We start from the raw sequence: 17694 nt of genomic DNA, 5'->3' as shown, positions 1-17694 counted from the left end.
TACGAAATAGTTGCTACACATGATAATACCACTTACAGTAATAAAATCCAGGAAGATAACATATCATGTGTAAATAAAGAAAGCTGGGCAAAGCCAGCCTGTATGTCAGTCAAGGCAACGCCATAATCAAGCATTATTGTGACATCATTAGGGGCTATGTAGCACAAGGCACAGAGCAGAGAAGAAGTGTATACTTTCCGTTCAACAATGGCAGGAAATATGGGGGTAGAATGGGAAACAGTAAAACAGGAGTGCCTATGCAACGGCTTAACAGAAGACCTATGCAAAACATACGAGCATGACAGAAGGTGGTAGGAGAAATAGCAGGAAAACGGGAGTAGCAATGCTGGCTTGGGGGCAAAAGGAAAGGTGCAGGAAAGGAAGGGGAAGACACAGTATCAGCAGTGTATGGCAAGCAAGCGGGGAGGGCTATGTTAAAAACAGGTAGCCAAAACTGCTCGACTAAACTGATAGGTTAACTTTCGTTTGACCTTTTTCACAGCCCGTCTCACCATATGAGCGCAAGGCGCGAGCCAATTTTGGGTAAGTCATCATTTTACTATTGCCCTTCAGAATGCCCCAAAGGGTCGCTTAGACGATCCTTATTTAAGGAGGAAAACTGAAAAGTTCCCTTATCTTTATTTACCCACCAAATGCAGTCAGTTAGGGCTCCACTGAGTAGGAGGACCAAAAGGAACTGGTATAGGCAGATGTGGTTTCTTGTTGGTAAGCACCAAATATCCGTGGGCAAGATCTGGATGTGAACATATTGTATCAACAGGGAGATCAAGGGGTTGACATTGGGCAAGCAATACCGAAGGTTGAAATGTAAGAGTATAAGAAGGAGGAAAAAGGGATGGGAGGCAAATAGAATTAGGAGGGGACAGGCAAGACAGAGAGGCCAGGGCTAGGGTCACAGGGCAAATAATTAGGGCTAGCACTGGCAGCAAGAGAAGGATAAGAATCAGGGCTAGAAAGGGCAGAAAAAATAGGGGATTCATAATGTCATCAAGGGTAGTGGGAGGAGCAGTAAGAGATGGAATTGGACATAGAGGGCATTCCTGTTCAAGATGTGGGTTCTCAGGATGGTAACACTGCCTAACCATATCTTCCAGTAAAGTGGGGGAAGGTGGGGACGGTGTGCATTGATGTTGAATTGCTTCATAGATATCATCTATGGCTTGAGATATTGTGGCCCATGCGACAGGAGAGTAGTGACCATGCTGTGATGTAAGGGTGTTATCTGCCTGCCATTGCACTTGACATGCAACGGGAGGTACAGAGTCATGGTCTATAGTTGGTATTGGGGTAACCGGCATTGGGACAGCAGGAGCAGGAACATGCCCTGGGGAGAGCGGATGACAGTGGCAAGGGGCGGATGACAGTGGCAAGGCAGGGGAAGAAATAGGGTGGGATGAACGAGAAGTATGTCGTTCTGGAGACTGTAGAGATGGGTACAAACAGGAGGTCTGAGATGCTAGCAGCAAAAGTGGAGAAGCATGAGAATAAGGGGGTGGGTCCACTACAGTGGTCTCAATACAATCAGGTGGCACAGGAACTAAGGCTGAGGAGGAGACTGCGGGAGCAGGCAACATGGGAGAAATAATCAATATATCTAACTATAAACCCTACGATTAACAAAATAATGAGTCTGAAAATAAAACTAATAAGGCCTTTACTAACTAATGGAAGAAAAGAAAGAATACTTACAAAATGATGCAATGTGATCAAAGAAGAGCAGGTACCTTTTTAGCGATAGATCAGGCGTGGCCCGGGACCACTGAAAAACACAGTTACTTACCGTAACAGATGTTATCCAGGGACAGCAGGCAGCTATTCTCACATATGGGTGACGTCATCCACGGAGACCGGATGCGGACAGCCTCGCAAGCAGACTTGCTTGTAGAAACTAGAAGTTTCGAGTCAGCTGCACCGCGCATGCGCGAGTGCCTTCCCGCCAGTGCAGGGTGAGTCTCCTAAGTTCAGATAGCTAGCAGAGAAGCCAACCAGGGGAGGTGAGTGGGTTGTGAGAATAGCTGCCTGCTGTCCCCGGATAACACCTGTTACGGTAAGTAACTGTGCTTTATCCCAGGACAAGCAGGCAGTCTATTCTCACATATGGGTGACCTCCAAGCTAACCAGAATGGGATGGTGGGAGTGTTGACAACTTAGGAGAATAAATTTTGTAATACTCTCTGGCCAGAATGGCCATCCCGTCTGGAGAAAGTATCCAGACAATAGTGAGAGGTGAAAGTATGAACCAAGGACCAAGTAGCAGCTTTGCAAATTTCCTCAATAGGTTTAAATCTGATGAAAGCTACTGAAGCTGCCATTGCTCTGACTTTAAGAGCTGTGACTCGACTCTAGTTGTAATCCAGCCTGGGCATATCAGAAAGAGATGCAAGCAGTCATCCAGATGGAGATGGTACACTTAGAGATTGGTTGTCCCAACTTGTTTGGATCGGAGGAGACAAAAAGTTGAGGTGCATTTCTGTGTGATTTGGTGCATTCCAAGTAGAAGGCCAAAGCAGATTCTCCAGGGTGAGAATGAGGCCTTGGGAAAAACACTGGAAGAACAATGGATTGGTTGAGATGAAATTCTGAAACCACTTTAGGTAGGAATTTTGGATGAGTACGAAGGACCACCTTGTCATGATGGAACACAGTGAAAGGTGGATCAGCAACTAAAGCTTGCAGCTCACTGACTCTTCAAGCAGAAGTGAGGGCAATGAGAAACACCACTTTCCAAGTGAGATACTTCAGATGAGCCGTAGACATTGGTTCAAATGGAGGCTTCATCAATTGAGCAAGAACAACATTGAGATCCCAAAACACTGGAGGCGGTTTGAGAGGAGGTATGACATTGAAAAGTCCTTTCATGAATCTGGAAACCACTGGATGAGCAGAGAGGGGTTTCCCTTCAGTAGGCTGATGGAAAGCAGCAATTGCACTGAGATGGACTCAAATCGATGTAGACTTGAGACCAGAGGTGGATAAGTGCAAAAGATAATCTAGCACAGAAGATAAGGAGGAATGTTGAGGCTCCTTATTGAGAGAGATGCACTAGAAAATCTAGTCCTTTTTTGGTGGTAGCATTGTCTGGTGGTAAGCTTCCTAGAAGTCTCTAAAATGTCTCTTACAGGTTGAGAAAACTGAAGAGGAATTATGTTGAGAGGTACCAAGCTGTCAGGTGTAGAGACTGCAGGTTGGGATGAAGCAGAGATCCCTGCTGTTGCTGAGTTGAAATTAAAGGGAGTACCAAGGTTGTCTCAGCCACCGAGGAGCAATCAGAATCATGGTGGCATGATCGTTCTTCAACTTGTCAAGAGTCTTGAGAATGAGAGGGAACGGAGGGAATGCATACAGGGAGGGAATGCATACAGGAAGAGATTTGTCTGTTCCAATAGGAAAGCATCTACCTCGAGGCAATGAGAATATATCCTGGAGCAGAACTGAGGCAGTTTGTGGTTGTGGGGAGCTGCAAAGAGATCTATTTGGGGCGTTCCCCTCTGTGAGAAAAAGTGATGAAGGTGCGAGGAATGGAGTGCCCATTCGTGAGGTTGCAGAAGACAACTCAAGTTGTCCGCTAAGCAATTTTTCGCCCCTTGGATGTAGACAGCTTTTAGGAAGGTGTTGTGGTGGATTGCCCAATCCCAAACCTTCAGAGCTTCTTGACAAAGGGAGGAAGATCCTGTGCCTCCCTATTTGTTGACATAGTACATGGAAACTTGGTTGTCCATCCGAATGAGGACGACCAGGTCGTGAAGAAGATGTTGAAAAGCTTTGAGAGCGTTCCAAAAGATTGATGTGACACCGACGATCCGCACTGGTCCAGTGGCTTTGAGTACGGAGACCATCGAGATGAGTGCACTAAGCGTAGGTCGAGGAATCTGTTGTGAGGACCTTCTGATGGGGGAGTGGTTGAAACAGTAAGCTTCTGGACAGATTGGAAGAGAGCATCCACCAGTGGAGAGACTGTCTCAAGGAAGGAGTAACTACAATGTGTCGAGAAAGTGGGTCGCAAGCCTGCGTCCACTGAGATATCAGAGTCCACTAAGGAATTCTGAGGTGAAGTCTGGCAAAAGGAGTCATGTGTACTGTGGAGGCCATGTGACCTACTATTACCATCATGTGTCTCACTGAGATTGAAGAGCGGGAAGACACTGCATGACAAGAGTTGAAGGAGAGTTTCTAGACGTTGTTGCGGAAGGAATGCTCTGAGTTGGAAAGTGTCCATAACAGCTCCAATGAATTGTAGATTCTGAGAAGGCTGAAGTTGGGATTTGGGAAAGTTGATTTCGAAACCCAAACTTTATAGGAGCCACATAGTCCATTGGGTCGCTACAATAACCCCCTGAGATGTGGAATCCTTGATGAGCCAGTCGTCTAGGTAGGGAAACACATGAAGACCATGGTTCCTTAGAGCTGCTGCTACCACTACCAGGTACTTGGTGAACACTCTGGGAGATGAAGCTAGGCCAAAGGTAGCACTCTGTATTGATAATGCAGATTCCCCACCCAAAATCTGAGATATTGCTGGGAGGCCGGATGAATGGGAATATGAGTATAAGCCTCCTTGAGATCCAGAGAGCATAATCAGTCGTTCTGATCTAGAAAGGGATAAAGGGACGCCAGGGACAGCATGCAAAATTTCTCTGACAAGAAATTTGTTGAGAACCCTGAGATCCAGAATGGGTTGCAGATCACCCGTCTTCTTTGGAACAAGGAAATAATGGGAGTAAAACCCCCTGTTCTGCTATTCTAAAGGAACTTGTTCGATGGCGTGGAGACGAAGCAGAGCTTGAGCTTCCTGAAGAAGAAGGGAGGTCTGGGATAGAGTGGAAGGATACTCTCTTGGAGGAAACTGGTGGAACCTGAGTGAAATGAAAAGAGTATTCTTCCCTGATGATTGACAGATCGGATGTAATTATCTCCCAACGGTGATAAAAATGATGGAGACGACCTCCAATGGGGGGAAGAGAAGAAAGAACGGTGGAGGTTATGCTCTGTGTTAAACAGTCAAAAAGGCTGCATAGCCTTAGGTGCAGCAGAAGGTTGAGATTTCTGCTGCTTCTGATTCTGCTGTTTTTTGAGAGGCGGATGAGTGTAAGGAGCTGCTCTCGAAGCAAAACACCTCTGGAAAATTGGAGGAGGGCATGTAGGCTTGGCAGGAGCTGGCTTAGGCTTTGGTCTGACAATAGAAGCAAAGGATTTTCCATATTCAGACAATTTCTTGCAATTTCTTGGTGGCTGCCTCGATAGATTCATCTAAGAGGTCATTGCCTGCACAAGGAATATTAGCCAAGCGGTCCTGAAGATTAGGGTCCATGTCAATGGTGCAAAGCCAGGCTAGGCGGCACATTTCTACAGAATAAGCAGTCACTCTTGTGGACAACTCAAAGGCATCATAAGAAGATTGGAGTAGATGTAATCTGAGTTGTGACAGAGTAGCTATGACTTCTTGAAATTCGAAGTGCTTTTGAGTATCTAAATAGCTGAGAAATTTAGGAAGAAGATCAATGAGGAACTTGAAATAAGTGACAAAATGAAAATTGTAATTGGGAGGATGGGATGGGATCGTTTCAAGGAGGACTCCACAAGCAGGGACTGGTGAGACAACTGCGAATGCTCAAATCCTTTGCAATGTAGAGTTTTATACCTGGAGTCCAACTTGCCAGGGACAGCAGGAATTGCATAAGGAGTCTCCAGGCATCGTGTAAAAGTCGGAGACAAAAGCTTGTGAATCTGCAGGAGGTTGAGGAAGATACATGACTTCGAGATACTCCTTAGAGTATTTAGAACCAACATCCAATTGAAGGTCCAGGTCAGCAGCCATCTGATGAAGAAAAAAAGAGAAAGATAGCTGATCCGCTAATGCCTTGCCTCGAGAAGGACTCGAGGATGTCGAGGCAGCCTGGGTCGAAGATGAAGCTTCGGCAGGAAAATAGGCATCAAAAGAATAAGAAGATTTGGATGAAGCAATAGAAACCGCTGAGTCCTCGAGGTCTGGAAGCGGGACCTCGATCGAGGAGTCGGTGGTCTAGTAGAGCTGGAAGGTGTAGAGCGAGGCTTAGTTGAAGAAGGATGCTCTTTGGAAGAAGAGCTATGCCTGGAGGTATGCCTCGAGGAAGGTCTTGATCGCCGGTGAGAGTGGTGCATGGAAGCAGATCTCGAAGATCGAGGAGACTTCGCCCCGGAGATGGAAGCAGACGTTGCTACCAAGGAATGGATAGGGCTAGAAGCTGTGGATCGAAGCTCAGGAGGCTTGGTGGAGGAATCTCGAGGCACTCCCAAAGATTCTGCTCCTTGTATGGAGTGTGAGGATTCCTGTTGAGGCACTTACAAAGAATCTGCTCCTTGCTTTGAGTGCATAGATGCTAGACCAGACACTCGCAGAGACTCTGCTCACTGCATAGAGTGTGTAGCTTCAGTTGGAGGCATAGGAAGAGGCTCAACCTCATAGGAGTCTGCAGAATGCCCAGACTGGATTAGAGTAGCTAGCTTCGGTCCCATATTAGTTAGGAACTGAATAAAGTGCTTCTCTAACATGGTCTGGAAAGAAGTCGGCAAGGATGGATCCGCGTCTGAAACCACCTGCTTTGGCTGGAGGTTCCAAACTGGCAGTGGAAAGGTGCTTCGACTTGGAAGTCTTAGCAACCTTGATTACCACCGCTGGAACTTTCTGCTGAGCTATCTGACCTGAGGATGCAGGGGAAGATACAGCAGGTGTACTTGAGGAAAGAGCCGCTGCAAATTAGGAAGGTCTGATGCGGCTCGAGGTCAGAGTCATGGAGGCAGGAGGACCCTCGGTCGAAGGTGGAACCGAGGCCGCTTTCAAAATCGAGGGTGTGGTTGAAGAATCCATCCTGAAAAGCTTCTCCACTAAAATCCGATGACGTTTAAGGGATCGAGGTTGAAGAGTAACACAGCGCTCGCACGACTTCGGTTGATGGTCCGGCCCAAGGCACTTGAGGCACCAACGGTGTGGATCCGTGAGGGAAATCGCACGCTGGCACTGGCTACACTTCTTGAAGCCCGTTGCTGGCCGGGACATAGAAGGAAATATAGCCGCCACAAATCGAAGCCTACAGGCTGCGGCCGAGCGGCCTGCCCTGCCAGTCAAACAGAAGAAATTAAATTAATTTTTTTTTAACTAGAAAAAAATAAAAGAACACAGTGATTCATGACGAAAATAAACACAAACTGCAGTAAGAGAAGGCACGAAGTAACAAAGTTAAATGCAGAGAGTCAAAGACGGACTTCTCGGCTCCGCGGAAAACAGAACTGAGGAGACTCACCCTGCGCTGGGCAGGAAGGCGCATGCGCGGTGCGGCTGACTCGAAACTTCTAGTTTCTACAAGCAAGTCTGCTTGCGAGGCTGTCCACATCCGGGCTCCGTGGATGGTGTCACCCATATGTGAGAATAGGCTGCCTGCTTGTCCTGGGATAACAGCTTATCCACCAGTCAAAGCTGTTCTACATCAAGAAAATGATTAACAGTGGTTAAAACCTGGAGCTTCCCCGCTAGTCCAGCTAACTATAGCTACCAAGTTTGTCTTGTCCTTTACTAGTCTCAGCTAACTACTCATACTCTCTGAACCCCACTAATTACAGCTTGCTACCGGTTCTCTGAACCCCACCAGTCAGGGCTAGCTGCCAGTTCCTGGGACCCCACTAGTCAGAGATAGCTATTGGTTCCTGGAACCCCACTAGTCACCGCTGGTTGCTGGAACAGAATATTAATGCATATGGATAATAAGCTGTAAAGGAAAAAAAAAAAAAGGAAGGCATAGTTAGAGGAAGTAAAACTTAATGTTAGCAAAGACACAGCTGCAAGAAAGATGAACAAAAGCCAAAGTAAGTTAATAAGCGCAAGCGCAAGTTATGTATAAAGTCTTAACCAAATAAATCCTAAAGTGATCACAAAGAAGCGGAGAGGCTTTCTGACAAGCAGACATAGGCCTCTGTTTCAAGTCAGTTTGTGGGATTGGCACCTACATACCTGCTATCTCATTTTGAGTTATATAACCCTGTGCGGATAACCTATTTGCTTACCTGAAGATTTGCAACCTATTTGCTTACCTGAAGATTTTAGGCTGTAAACTCAGGTCTTATTTAGATAGGATGCTTGCTTTCCAAGCAAGCAAACAACAGTCCTGGTTGGGTAATTATATCAGCGGAGCCATGTTGTCCTATGGCGCTTTTAGAAAAGAAATCAAGACATTATTATTTGGTAAATTCATTTCTTAATCTTTGCTTTTATCTTTACTTTTTAAACATAACTAATCTTATCATATCAATTTTAAAACTTTTAATGTCTTTTATACAACAAGCTGTATTCATTTTTTACTATTTTTATATTTCACCAATTGTCCAGTTTTTCTATTTTGTGGGAACCGCCTAGAATTCTTTTGATTAAGGTGGTCTTTAAATCCTGCGTATCCCCTCTATCAACGTCGGTCAGGTCACCAATTGATGTGGCCCTACTGTTTGGGACCTGCTGCAATAAATGACTTCACGGTGCTCATTATTTTGGTATAAGTAATATATTTTTATTAGTAAATCAGTAACAGCTTACAAGAATAAATCTTTCAGCATATAGAGTGACAGAGCATAGGATCATCAGGCCTGAGATCTCATATCTGTCCTGCCTACATAATCAAAAAGGCTGTCTTTTATACAATTCTTGAAAGCCTGAGGCCACGTTAGTATGTATCATATTGTTAATTTTTATTGGTCACTTACAAACGTCATTACATTTATCAGTTTATTAATTGGTCAAATGCCATTTAAATATCAAATCATCAATTCTGAGCAAAGGGTCCAATAAGGAACCGCCCATTCCAGAATATATCTTGCAAAATGATGTATTTTTATATTCTTGGTCAGAACATGTCCTTATCCTTCTTATGGGCACTTCCCTGTTCTTAAGGCACAATAGCAGATATGGTACCAGTTGCTATGTGAAAGAATAAGTTTCACTTGACTTGCTTATTTTAGCATAAGTTTCGCTTGGCTTGCTGATTTCAGCAAGCATAAATTGTGCAAAGGCTGACAGCTTTAGTCAGAGCATTTTTAGCCATCATAGGCCTTTAGTAGTGTTTATTATCCTATTATTCTGGGGGATTTTCAGGGAGGGCTTTGTCTTCACCTCTAATCTCAGAGGACTTAAAATCTTCATCTGTATATCTGTACAGGACTCTTTCTCCTCCCCCTCCCTTATCAGGGCCCCTCTGAAAAAGACAATTTAGGAATTTAACAAAGAAGTTTGGACCGCAGGGCCCCCTGGATCTGTTGGGCACAGGACAGATGCCCTGTTTGCTCCCCCCTAATGCTTTCCCTGGGGCCCCCCTGACAATTCCAGGTCCTAGGCACATGCCTCCTGGGCCTACCCTTTAATCCGACCCTGGTGGGAATTGACCTCAAGGGTCACCTGTGAAGTCCGATCCCTAAGAGAGTCCTCAGTATTCAGTCTCAAACTAAGAGGCTGAAACCAGCCAGAGGTCTCTCCTCAAGGAGCGCTTTTCAGTTAGAGTGAGAGGATTCACATCCCCATGAAATCCGCATTTGGCCTGAGTTTAAGAGTTTTCCAGGCCTCGCTCCTACTTTCTATTCCCCAAAGTCTCAAAAAGGTCCTAAACCGATCCAAAGAAACTTTTTAGTTAACAACTCTCTTTTCAATCAAATATATGCAAATTATAGATGCAGTTCACAGGTTGCTGTTAAAACTATATTTAATGCTGAGCCTCTACAACCTCTGCCTTAGAACCAGGCTTACTGAGGGAGTCTGATCTCTAAGAAAGTCCTCAGAGTTCATTCCCCTTTTCTCTTCCTTTGTATTCTATTCCAGAAGAGCTTGATTGCTTTGGGAAAGCCAGGGGGAGGTGGGACCCTTTCTCCCTCTGCCCCAACCCATCTGCTTTTTCCAGTGGCGTACCTAGGGTATGTGGCACCCGGGGCCCATAATTTTTTGACACCCCCCCATGTAAAAAAATATTTTTTGTAATAACCATGAAACTGAATAAATGGTCATAATAGAAACAGGCAGTGAAAATTTTCTTTTATTGAACCTCATATATGTAACCATTATTCCAAACATATCATAACATAACATAAATTATGTTTGAATTGTCATGACATCAGAAGTACATATGGAGTAGTTGCAGGTGATGCTTGGGACAGTTCTGATTGTGTTAGTTCGGTTTTATGTGTTTTTTGAATACAAGGGTTTTTATTTCTTTTTTGAAGGTTTTGTAGTTTGTGGTCGAGGTCAATAGGTTGTAGAGTTGGGGATCGAGTGTTGCAGCTCGAATGGCTAGGAGGTTGTTGAACTGTTTTTTTCTTTTGACGTTTTTGGTTGGAGGGTGTGTGAATGGTGCGTGAGTTCTCCTATGTCTGGTTGAGGTGGATTGAATTATTTAGCTGAAGAAATTAGTTACCCCCCCCCCATTCCACACACATTAATTCTCCTCCATTTTTGTTCCCATTATAAAAAACACTGATAAGTTCTCAGAAAAAAAATACTTTAAAATAAGAAGTGAAAACAAAGGCCCCTACAGATGAGAACATAACATAAGAATAGCCTAAATGGGTCAGACCAATGGTCCATCATGCCCAGTAACCCATTCTCATGGAAGCCAATCCAGGTCACTAGTACCTGGTCAAAACCCAAAGAGTAGCAACATTCCATGCTAACGATCCAGGGCAAGCAGATGTTTCCCCCATGTCTTAATAACAGACTATGGACTTTTCCTCCAGGAATTTGTCCAAACCTTTCTTAAAACCAGCTATGCTATCTGCTTTTACCATAACTTCTGGCCACTTCATTTTTAAGCTGAGATCTTTCCTTCCAAAAAGAGACTTTGCTAGATGTCAAATATAGCACAAGGTAACTTCACACGGACTTAGCTGTGCAGGAAATGTGAACCTCCTCATACACCCACCATATAGTGCAAAAATGTGCAAAGGTCTGGCTTTTTCTTTCGATCACTACATAGACTAATGCCACACAAGCAGCGCTGTTACAAACATATTGTGTAGGTCAGTGCTAAGGTAAACAAAGTTTCCTTCCTTGGACCAGAAGGAGATACTGACAAACCACTGGAAGAGATCCCAAAACAACTACCCAGGAACAACACCCAAAGACCCACTCAGTGTGTGAACCAGTTGAGTGGAGTGGACTAACTGGGGGGTGGAAATGGGCCCGGAGTTTGCTCAGCAGAATTTCCCAGATCACCTCTTCCTCTCAACACATTGACACGCTGCCGCCACCACCACTAGGAACACCTCACCGGGTAGGCCAGCAATGCTATAAACTTTATAAAACACATTATTATATTTTCTTATAAAGCACATATTTTAACTGAACTCTCTGACATCCTCAGCCTTTCCATTCACAAAAATAGACTGAAGAAAAGTTCCCATTTCCTGCTGTCTCATGTCCCCGGCCTATACAATATTTTTCTTCTGCAGAGTGCAGACCCTTCAAAAATCTGACCAAATCCTCATTTCACTTGCATTATAAAGTACTGGGGATGCCATCTCTCCCCAATCCCAGGTCCTAAAGTCTAAGACAGCAGCGCAAACAAGTGCTGCCAGATTCAGGAAAAAAAATTTCGATTTGATTCAGCCTATTGAATTGGTTTATCAATTTGATTTTCCTGCCCAATTGGGTGTTTTTTCAAACATCCTGGTGGGTTTATTTTATAGCTTTTTCACCCCCCTTTGGCTTCTCCTAACCACACTGGCGCTGTGGTATAAATAAAATAAAGAAACAAAAGGACTTTTCCTCTCTCTGTTAAATCCTAGCTCATGTTTGTGGTCTAACACCAGCTCTGGCAGGATACACATTTCAAATCTGACATATTGTAATCACAAAACAGAAAATAAAATTAGTTTTTCTACCTTTTTGTTGTCTGGTTATTTTTCAAATCTTGTTGGTCCAAGGCTCTGGTTATCTTCTGATAACTTGCTTGCCAGGGTCTCCTTCTTTCTCCGTGCTAACCATCCATCTGCCATCTCTGTCCTCCCCTTCCGTTTCCCTTCCCTCCCCCGGCTGTCTGGCATCTTTCCTTTTTTTGTCTCCCTCCACAGATCCACCTTTTCTTAACTACCCTTTCATCCAGCAGCTCTCCCTCCTTCCCCACCACCCCAGGGTCCACCATCTCTCCCTTTCTTTTCCCAACTACCCTCCTAACCAGTATCTCTATCCCCCCTCCACACCATCCCTTGTGTCCAACTTCTCTCCCTTTCTGTTCCTTCCCTCTCTAAAACCCATGTCCATCATCTCTCTCTCTCTCCTTTATTTGCAGACCCATTATTTCTTCCCACCCATAGTCCGGTATATGCATGTCTCTTTGAATCCCTCCCCCTTCCCTCCGTGTACTTCTACACCAGGGCCCCCCCTCCCCTGAAGGCCTGTCCCCCCCTTAAAGGTCTGCATCCCACCCCTGAAGGCCTGTCCCCCCCTTGAAGGCCTGCCCCCCCCCCTTGAAGGCCTGCATCCCCCCTGAAGGCCTGTCCCCCCCCCTGAAGGCCTGCACCCCCCCCGAAGGCCTACACCCCCCTCGAAGACCTGCACCCCCCCGAAGGCCTGCACCCCCCCTTGAAGGCCTGCCTGCCTGTCCCCCCCTTGAAGGCCTGTGCCCTCCCTGGAAGGCCTGTCCCCCCCTAAGACCTGCACCCCCCCCCCGACGGCCTGTCACCCCCCCCGAAGGCCTGCCTGTTCCCCCCCCAAAGGCCTGCACCCCCCCCGAAGGCTTGTCCCCCCTTTGAAGGCTTGCCTGCCTGTTCTCCATGAAGGCCTGTCCCCTTGAAGGCCTGTCTCCCCCCCCTCCACAAGGTCTACCTGCCCGCCCCACCCTGAAGGCCTGCTGCCTCCCCCCCCCCAACTACCGCGAAGGACCGCTCGGCCCCACCACCACCACCATGAAGCACTGCTTATTCCCCCGGCCTCCCCGCTTCATTTCCCTGGGGAAACAGCCTGCAGCAAGATTGTGCGATGCCAGCGATCTTTGCTTGCTTCTGCTGTTTCCTCCGCCGCGGTCCCGCCCCTCCTCTGATGTCAGAGGAGGGGCGGGACCGTGGTGGAGGATACAACCGAAGCAGGCAAAGATCGCTGGCATCACGATCTTGCTGCAGGCTGTTTCCAGATGCGACACCCAGCGCAGGGGGTGGGACCGGACCAGGAGCACCCCCTCAAGGCTTGGCAACCGGGGCGGACTGCCCCCCACTTGGTACGCCACTGGCTCTTTCCCTGCCCCCTTCTGCCATGTTAATTTAAATAGTTTATTATGACACGATATTTCTGAATTCATTTTTTCATATTTATAACATAAACATATGAAGGGGCATAATAAAAAAAAAATAAAAAATTCTATTGACATTCAATGAAAATATTTTTAGTTACAAATTATTTCCCTTCCAACCATAAAGAACTTTATTAAGCAATCCCCTATACACATCCAGGATCCCATTAAACCCACTACCCTCCCTAACCCACCCTATGAAATAAATCAACTTAGTTTACAATTCATCTCCTATCTCTCTTTTCATTTTAAATTGATCAAGTAATAATTTCATCTCAAATTACCCCATTTTCATTTGCAATATTCAAAAATACCTGAAATAAACTGATAAATTGAACAAATTAAAATTATTTAAATAGCAATGTATCACTGTACCCTCTTTTTTATTTTAAAGAAGAAATACACATTTCCAAAAAGCCTTTGACAAGGTGCCCCATGAACGTCTACTCCGGAAACTGAACAACCATGGGGTGGAAGGAGACGTACATAGATGGATCAGAAACTGGTCCCTCTTGATCCCTTTTTAAAGATGGGCGTAACGTTGGCTATCTTCTAGTCTTCCGGGATCTCGCCTGTTTTCAGGGATAAGTTGCAAATTTGCTGCAGTAGTTCTGCTATCTCCTCCTTTAATTCCTTCAGAACCCTTGGATGTATGCCGTCCGGACCTGGGGATTTGTCAGTTTTTAGTTTTTCTATCTGCCTGTGCTCGTCCTCAAGGCTCACTTCTATGGATATTAATTTTTCTGCTTGACTACCGTTGAAGAATTGCTCAGGTTCTGGTATGTTGGACATGTTTTCGTTTGTAAATACAAACGAGAAGAACATGTTTAGCCTTTCTGCCACTACCTTCTCCTCCTTCACCACTCCCTTCCTGTCTCCGTCGTCCAGCGGTCCCACCTCCTCTCTAGCCGGCTGCTTCCCTTTAACATATCTAAAGAATGGTTTGAAATTTCTTGCTTCCCTGACTAGCCTCTCTTCATACTCTCTTTTGGCTTTCCGAACCTCATGGTGACATTCTTTTTGATACTTCCTGTGCTCTTTCCAGTTGCCCTCAGTTTTGTCCTTTTTCCATTTCTTGAATGAATTTTTCTTATTTCCTATCGCTTTACTATTTTGGTTATCCACGCCGGGTCTTTTGCTCGATTCTTTTTGCACCCTTCCTGAATCTGGGGATATACAGATTTTGCGCCTCGCTCACCATGTCCCTGAAGAAGGACCAGGCATGATTTACCGTTTGCCATTTTTTGGAAGTGTTTCTAAGTTTCTTCCTTACCTTTTCCCTCATTTTTCCTGAAGTTAAAAGTTGTCACTATGGATCTCTTGCTTTTTGATACTCCTACCTCAAATTTGAACTTGATCATATTATGATCGCTGTTTCCCAACGGTCCCACTACTTCTACTTCCTTTGCAGGTCCCCTTAATCCATTTAGGATTAGATCCAGAGTGGCATTTCCAATCGTCGGTTCTCTAACAAGCTGCTCCATGAAGCAATCTTGTGTAGCTTCCAGGAATTCTGTCTCCCTAGCGCATTTCGAGCTTCCAAGACTCCAGTCTATCCCGGGGTAGTTGAAGTCTCCCATAATAACCGTGTTGCCGCTTTTGCATTCTCGCTTCATCTCGGCTTCCATTTCCTCATTGATATCTCCAGTTTGCCCGGTGGGCGATAATATAGGCCCATCTTTATTTCAGGCCCTTTCCTTCCCGGTAATTTAACCCATAGAGATTCCAGCTTGTTTGTCGTCTTTGCTGTATCTATTCTTGTGGATTGTATGCTTTCTTTTATGTATAGGGCTATTCCACCTCCTTTTTGTCCTGACCTGTCCTGGCGATAGAGCTTGTATCCCGGCAGTACTGTATCCCATTTGCTTTCCTCATTCCAATGATGTCGATGTCTTCTTCATCGGCCAAGGCTTCTAGTTTCCCCATTTTGTTTCTTAGGCTCCTTGCATTAGCATATATGCACTTTAGATCCTGGTATTTTGTTGTCCTCCTTTCCTTTCCCTTTGCTTCGGTCTTTATTTTCTTCTCTTTTGCTGCAAACATTGTAACCTCTTCTTCTGGGTTAGTCGACCCCTGCAATTTGTCCCTTGTTTCTTCCAAGCCTTTTTTCCCCTCAGTATCTTCACGGGATACCGTATTACGAATCGTCGACGCTTGGTCAACTGTCGGCTTTCCCCTTCTTCTTAGTTTAAAGCCTGTTCTATTCCTCTCTTGACATTGTTTGCTAGGAGTCTAGTTCCCGCCGTGCTCAGGTGCAGTCCATCTCTCCTGTAGAGCTTGCTCTTGCCCCAAAACGCCATCCAGTTCCTCACGAAGTGGAATCCTTCATCCTCACACCATCTCCTCATCCACGCATTTATTGATTGTAGTTCCTCCTGCCTTTTCACATCTGCCCTCAGTACCAGTAGGATCTCTGAGAACGCTATGTTCTGGGCCCTCATCCTCAGCTTCTTTCCCAGAATCTTGAACTGTTCTATCAGCGTACTTCTTCTGTAGTCTCTCTTGCTGACATCATTCGTCCTGATGTGGATCATTACTGCAGTCTCTTCTGTCTCTGCTCCTTCCAGGATCATTCCAATTTTGTCCATGATGTCCTTGGTTCTTGCTCCCTGAAGGCAGGTCACCAGTCGATCCTCTCTCCCTCCTGCTATGTGGCTGTCCACATGCCTTAGGATCGAGTCTCCCACTAGGATCACTGACTTTCTCTTCTTCAGTTTCTGCTTCGGTCTCAGGTCAATGTCCTCGTTATGCTTCGCTCTTTCTTCTTCTGGGCCTCAACTAGCCAAATTCTCCCCCTCATGCGGTAGTCCTTTGTGGGTGTCATCTTTGAGGTAATCTGCTTCTTGCTCTCCCTTGCATGTTGGTATCCGTGTAGCTTCTTCTTTCATTTGAAGTTCATTCTCTTCCACCTTCGTCCTGTATGCCTCTTCAATGAATCTCTCGAGTTCCCTGACTTCCTCCTCAATATGTAAAAAACCTGTGTTGCCACTAAACAATTAATAATGTCAGACTTATTAATCTGAGCCAACAATTAATCTGATATAAATAATTCTGAAATGGAAGCTTATCCCTAAATACATCACGCGCTAACCCCTGTGCTAGCCAAAAAACTACCGCCTGCTCAAATGGAGGCGGTAGCAGCTAGCGCAATTACACACGTTAAACCGCAAATGCGGCTTCGTAAAAGGAGCCCATAGTCTTAATAACATGTAAATTACGATCATCTATTTTCTCCCGCAGTCTTCCCAGTCTTCAATTAAACTCCCTTAATAACTATACCCAAATTACTACCTATATGACCCTATGCTATTCAAGATAAATTCATACAGAATTTTCATACTAAAGTATTTCTAACTAATAATGAACAAAAAAGGAAAAAATAGAGTTTTAATATAATAACCCCCTTATATGAAAACCTTATTATATCTCCCATCCGCATTACATTTTTATTATAAGGAATATCCACTACCTCAACAAATTTAATCTGTATTTCTTTTGTTATTTATAGTGAGTGCTCAAGTAGACGGGTCCTAGCAGTCCAGTGCCAAGGTAAGATTTTTTATTATATTTGTACTTGTACGTTTAGATGAACTTAGTATACCTTGGTGTAATACAAATAGCACACGTATACATATAATATCTTTCTTGTGCAACAGGATTGGTAGTCTTGACCATTGGGTTAAATCCCCGTTAATTACGACGGTTATAGAGAGTCCACTATTAGTTTTAATGTTTTATCAAGTTTATTATTAGGATTTTTATATACCGCCTATCAAGGTTATCTAAGCGGTTTTTACAATCAGGTACTCAAGCATTTTCCCTATCTGTCCCGGTGGGCTCACAATCTATCTAACGTACCTGGTCCATCTCCCATCACTCTGGGATGAGCTCCACCCCTCAGTCTTACTCTCTACAAGTAAGTAGGAAGCCTGTCTGTTCTTTTCGAGTTTAATCTTTATTATTTTGGGGTTTTTTATTATCCAGTTGGAGGCTTTCGATGCTGCGGAGGAACCCGGTCACTCCAGGGCATCTCTGGCTGTGAGAAGATACAGACTCTCAGGGTTGAGATCTGTAGCCCACAGTCACATGCTTTGCATGATTCCTGTGTGGCCAGTCTGCATCATTAGTTCTCAGAGCTCAGGGTCCATACCCTTGGGAGCAATCTCATCCCAGGTTCGTCCACAGTGGGATTAAGCACAAACTTGAATGGTTCCAGTAGCGGTTTTATCCAGGATCGAGGCTTACTATGTTCCTCCTCCCCCCATGACGTCACACAATTCCAGCGGGGGGGATGGGGGGTGTTTGATGGTCCAGTCCACATAGTAGCATAACATAGTAACATAGTAGATGACGGCAGATAAAGACCTGAATGATCCATCCAGTCTGC

At 45.1% G+C, this 17694-nt stretch overlaps 1 protein-coding gene across 4 annotated transcripts in view; it reads left to right on the top strand.

Annotated features, from left to right (window-relative positions):
- The window catches only part of HPN (hepsin), a 181032-nt gene that overhangs the window by 118586 nt on the left and 44752 nt on the right, over positions 1-17694 (top strand). For all 4 annotated transcript variants that reach the window (XM_033963177.1, XM_033963174.1, XM_033963176.1 and 1 more), the window contains one exon: positions 16816-16856. In XM_033963177.1, coding sequence (XP_033819068.1) covers positions 16816-16856 — 41 coding nt within the window. The remainder of the gene's footprint in view (positions 1-16815; positions 16857-17694) is intronic.

Source organism: Geotrypetes seraphini, chromosome 11 (assembly GCF_902459505.1).
Source record: "Geotrypetes seraphini chromosome 11, aGeoSer1.1, whole genome shotgun sequence".
In the NCBI taxonomy this organism is placed as follows: domain Eukaryota; kingdom Metazoa; phylum Chordata; class Amphibia; order Gymnophiona; family Dermophiidae; genus Geotrypetes; species Geotrypetes seraphini.
This window is presented reverse-complemented; position numbering and strand designations above follow the sequence as displayed.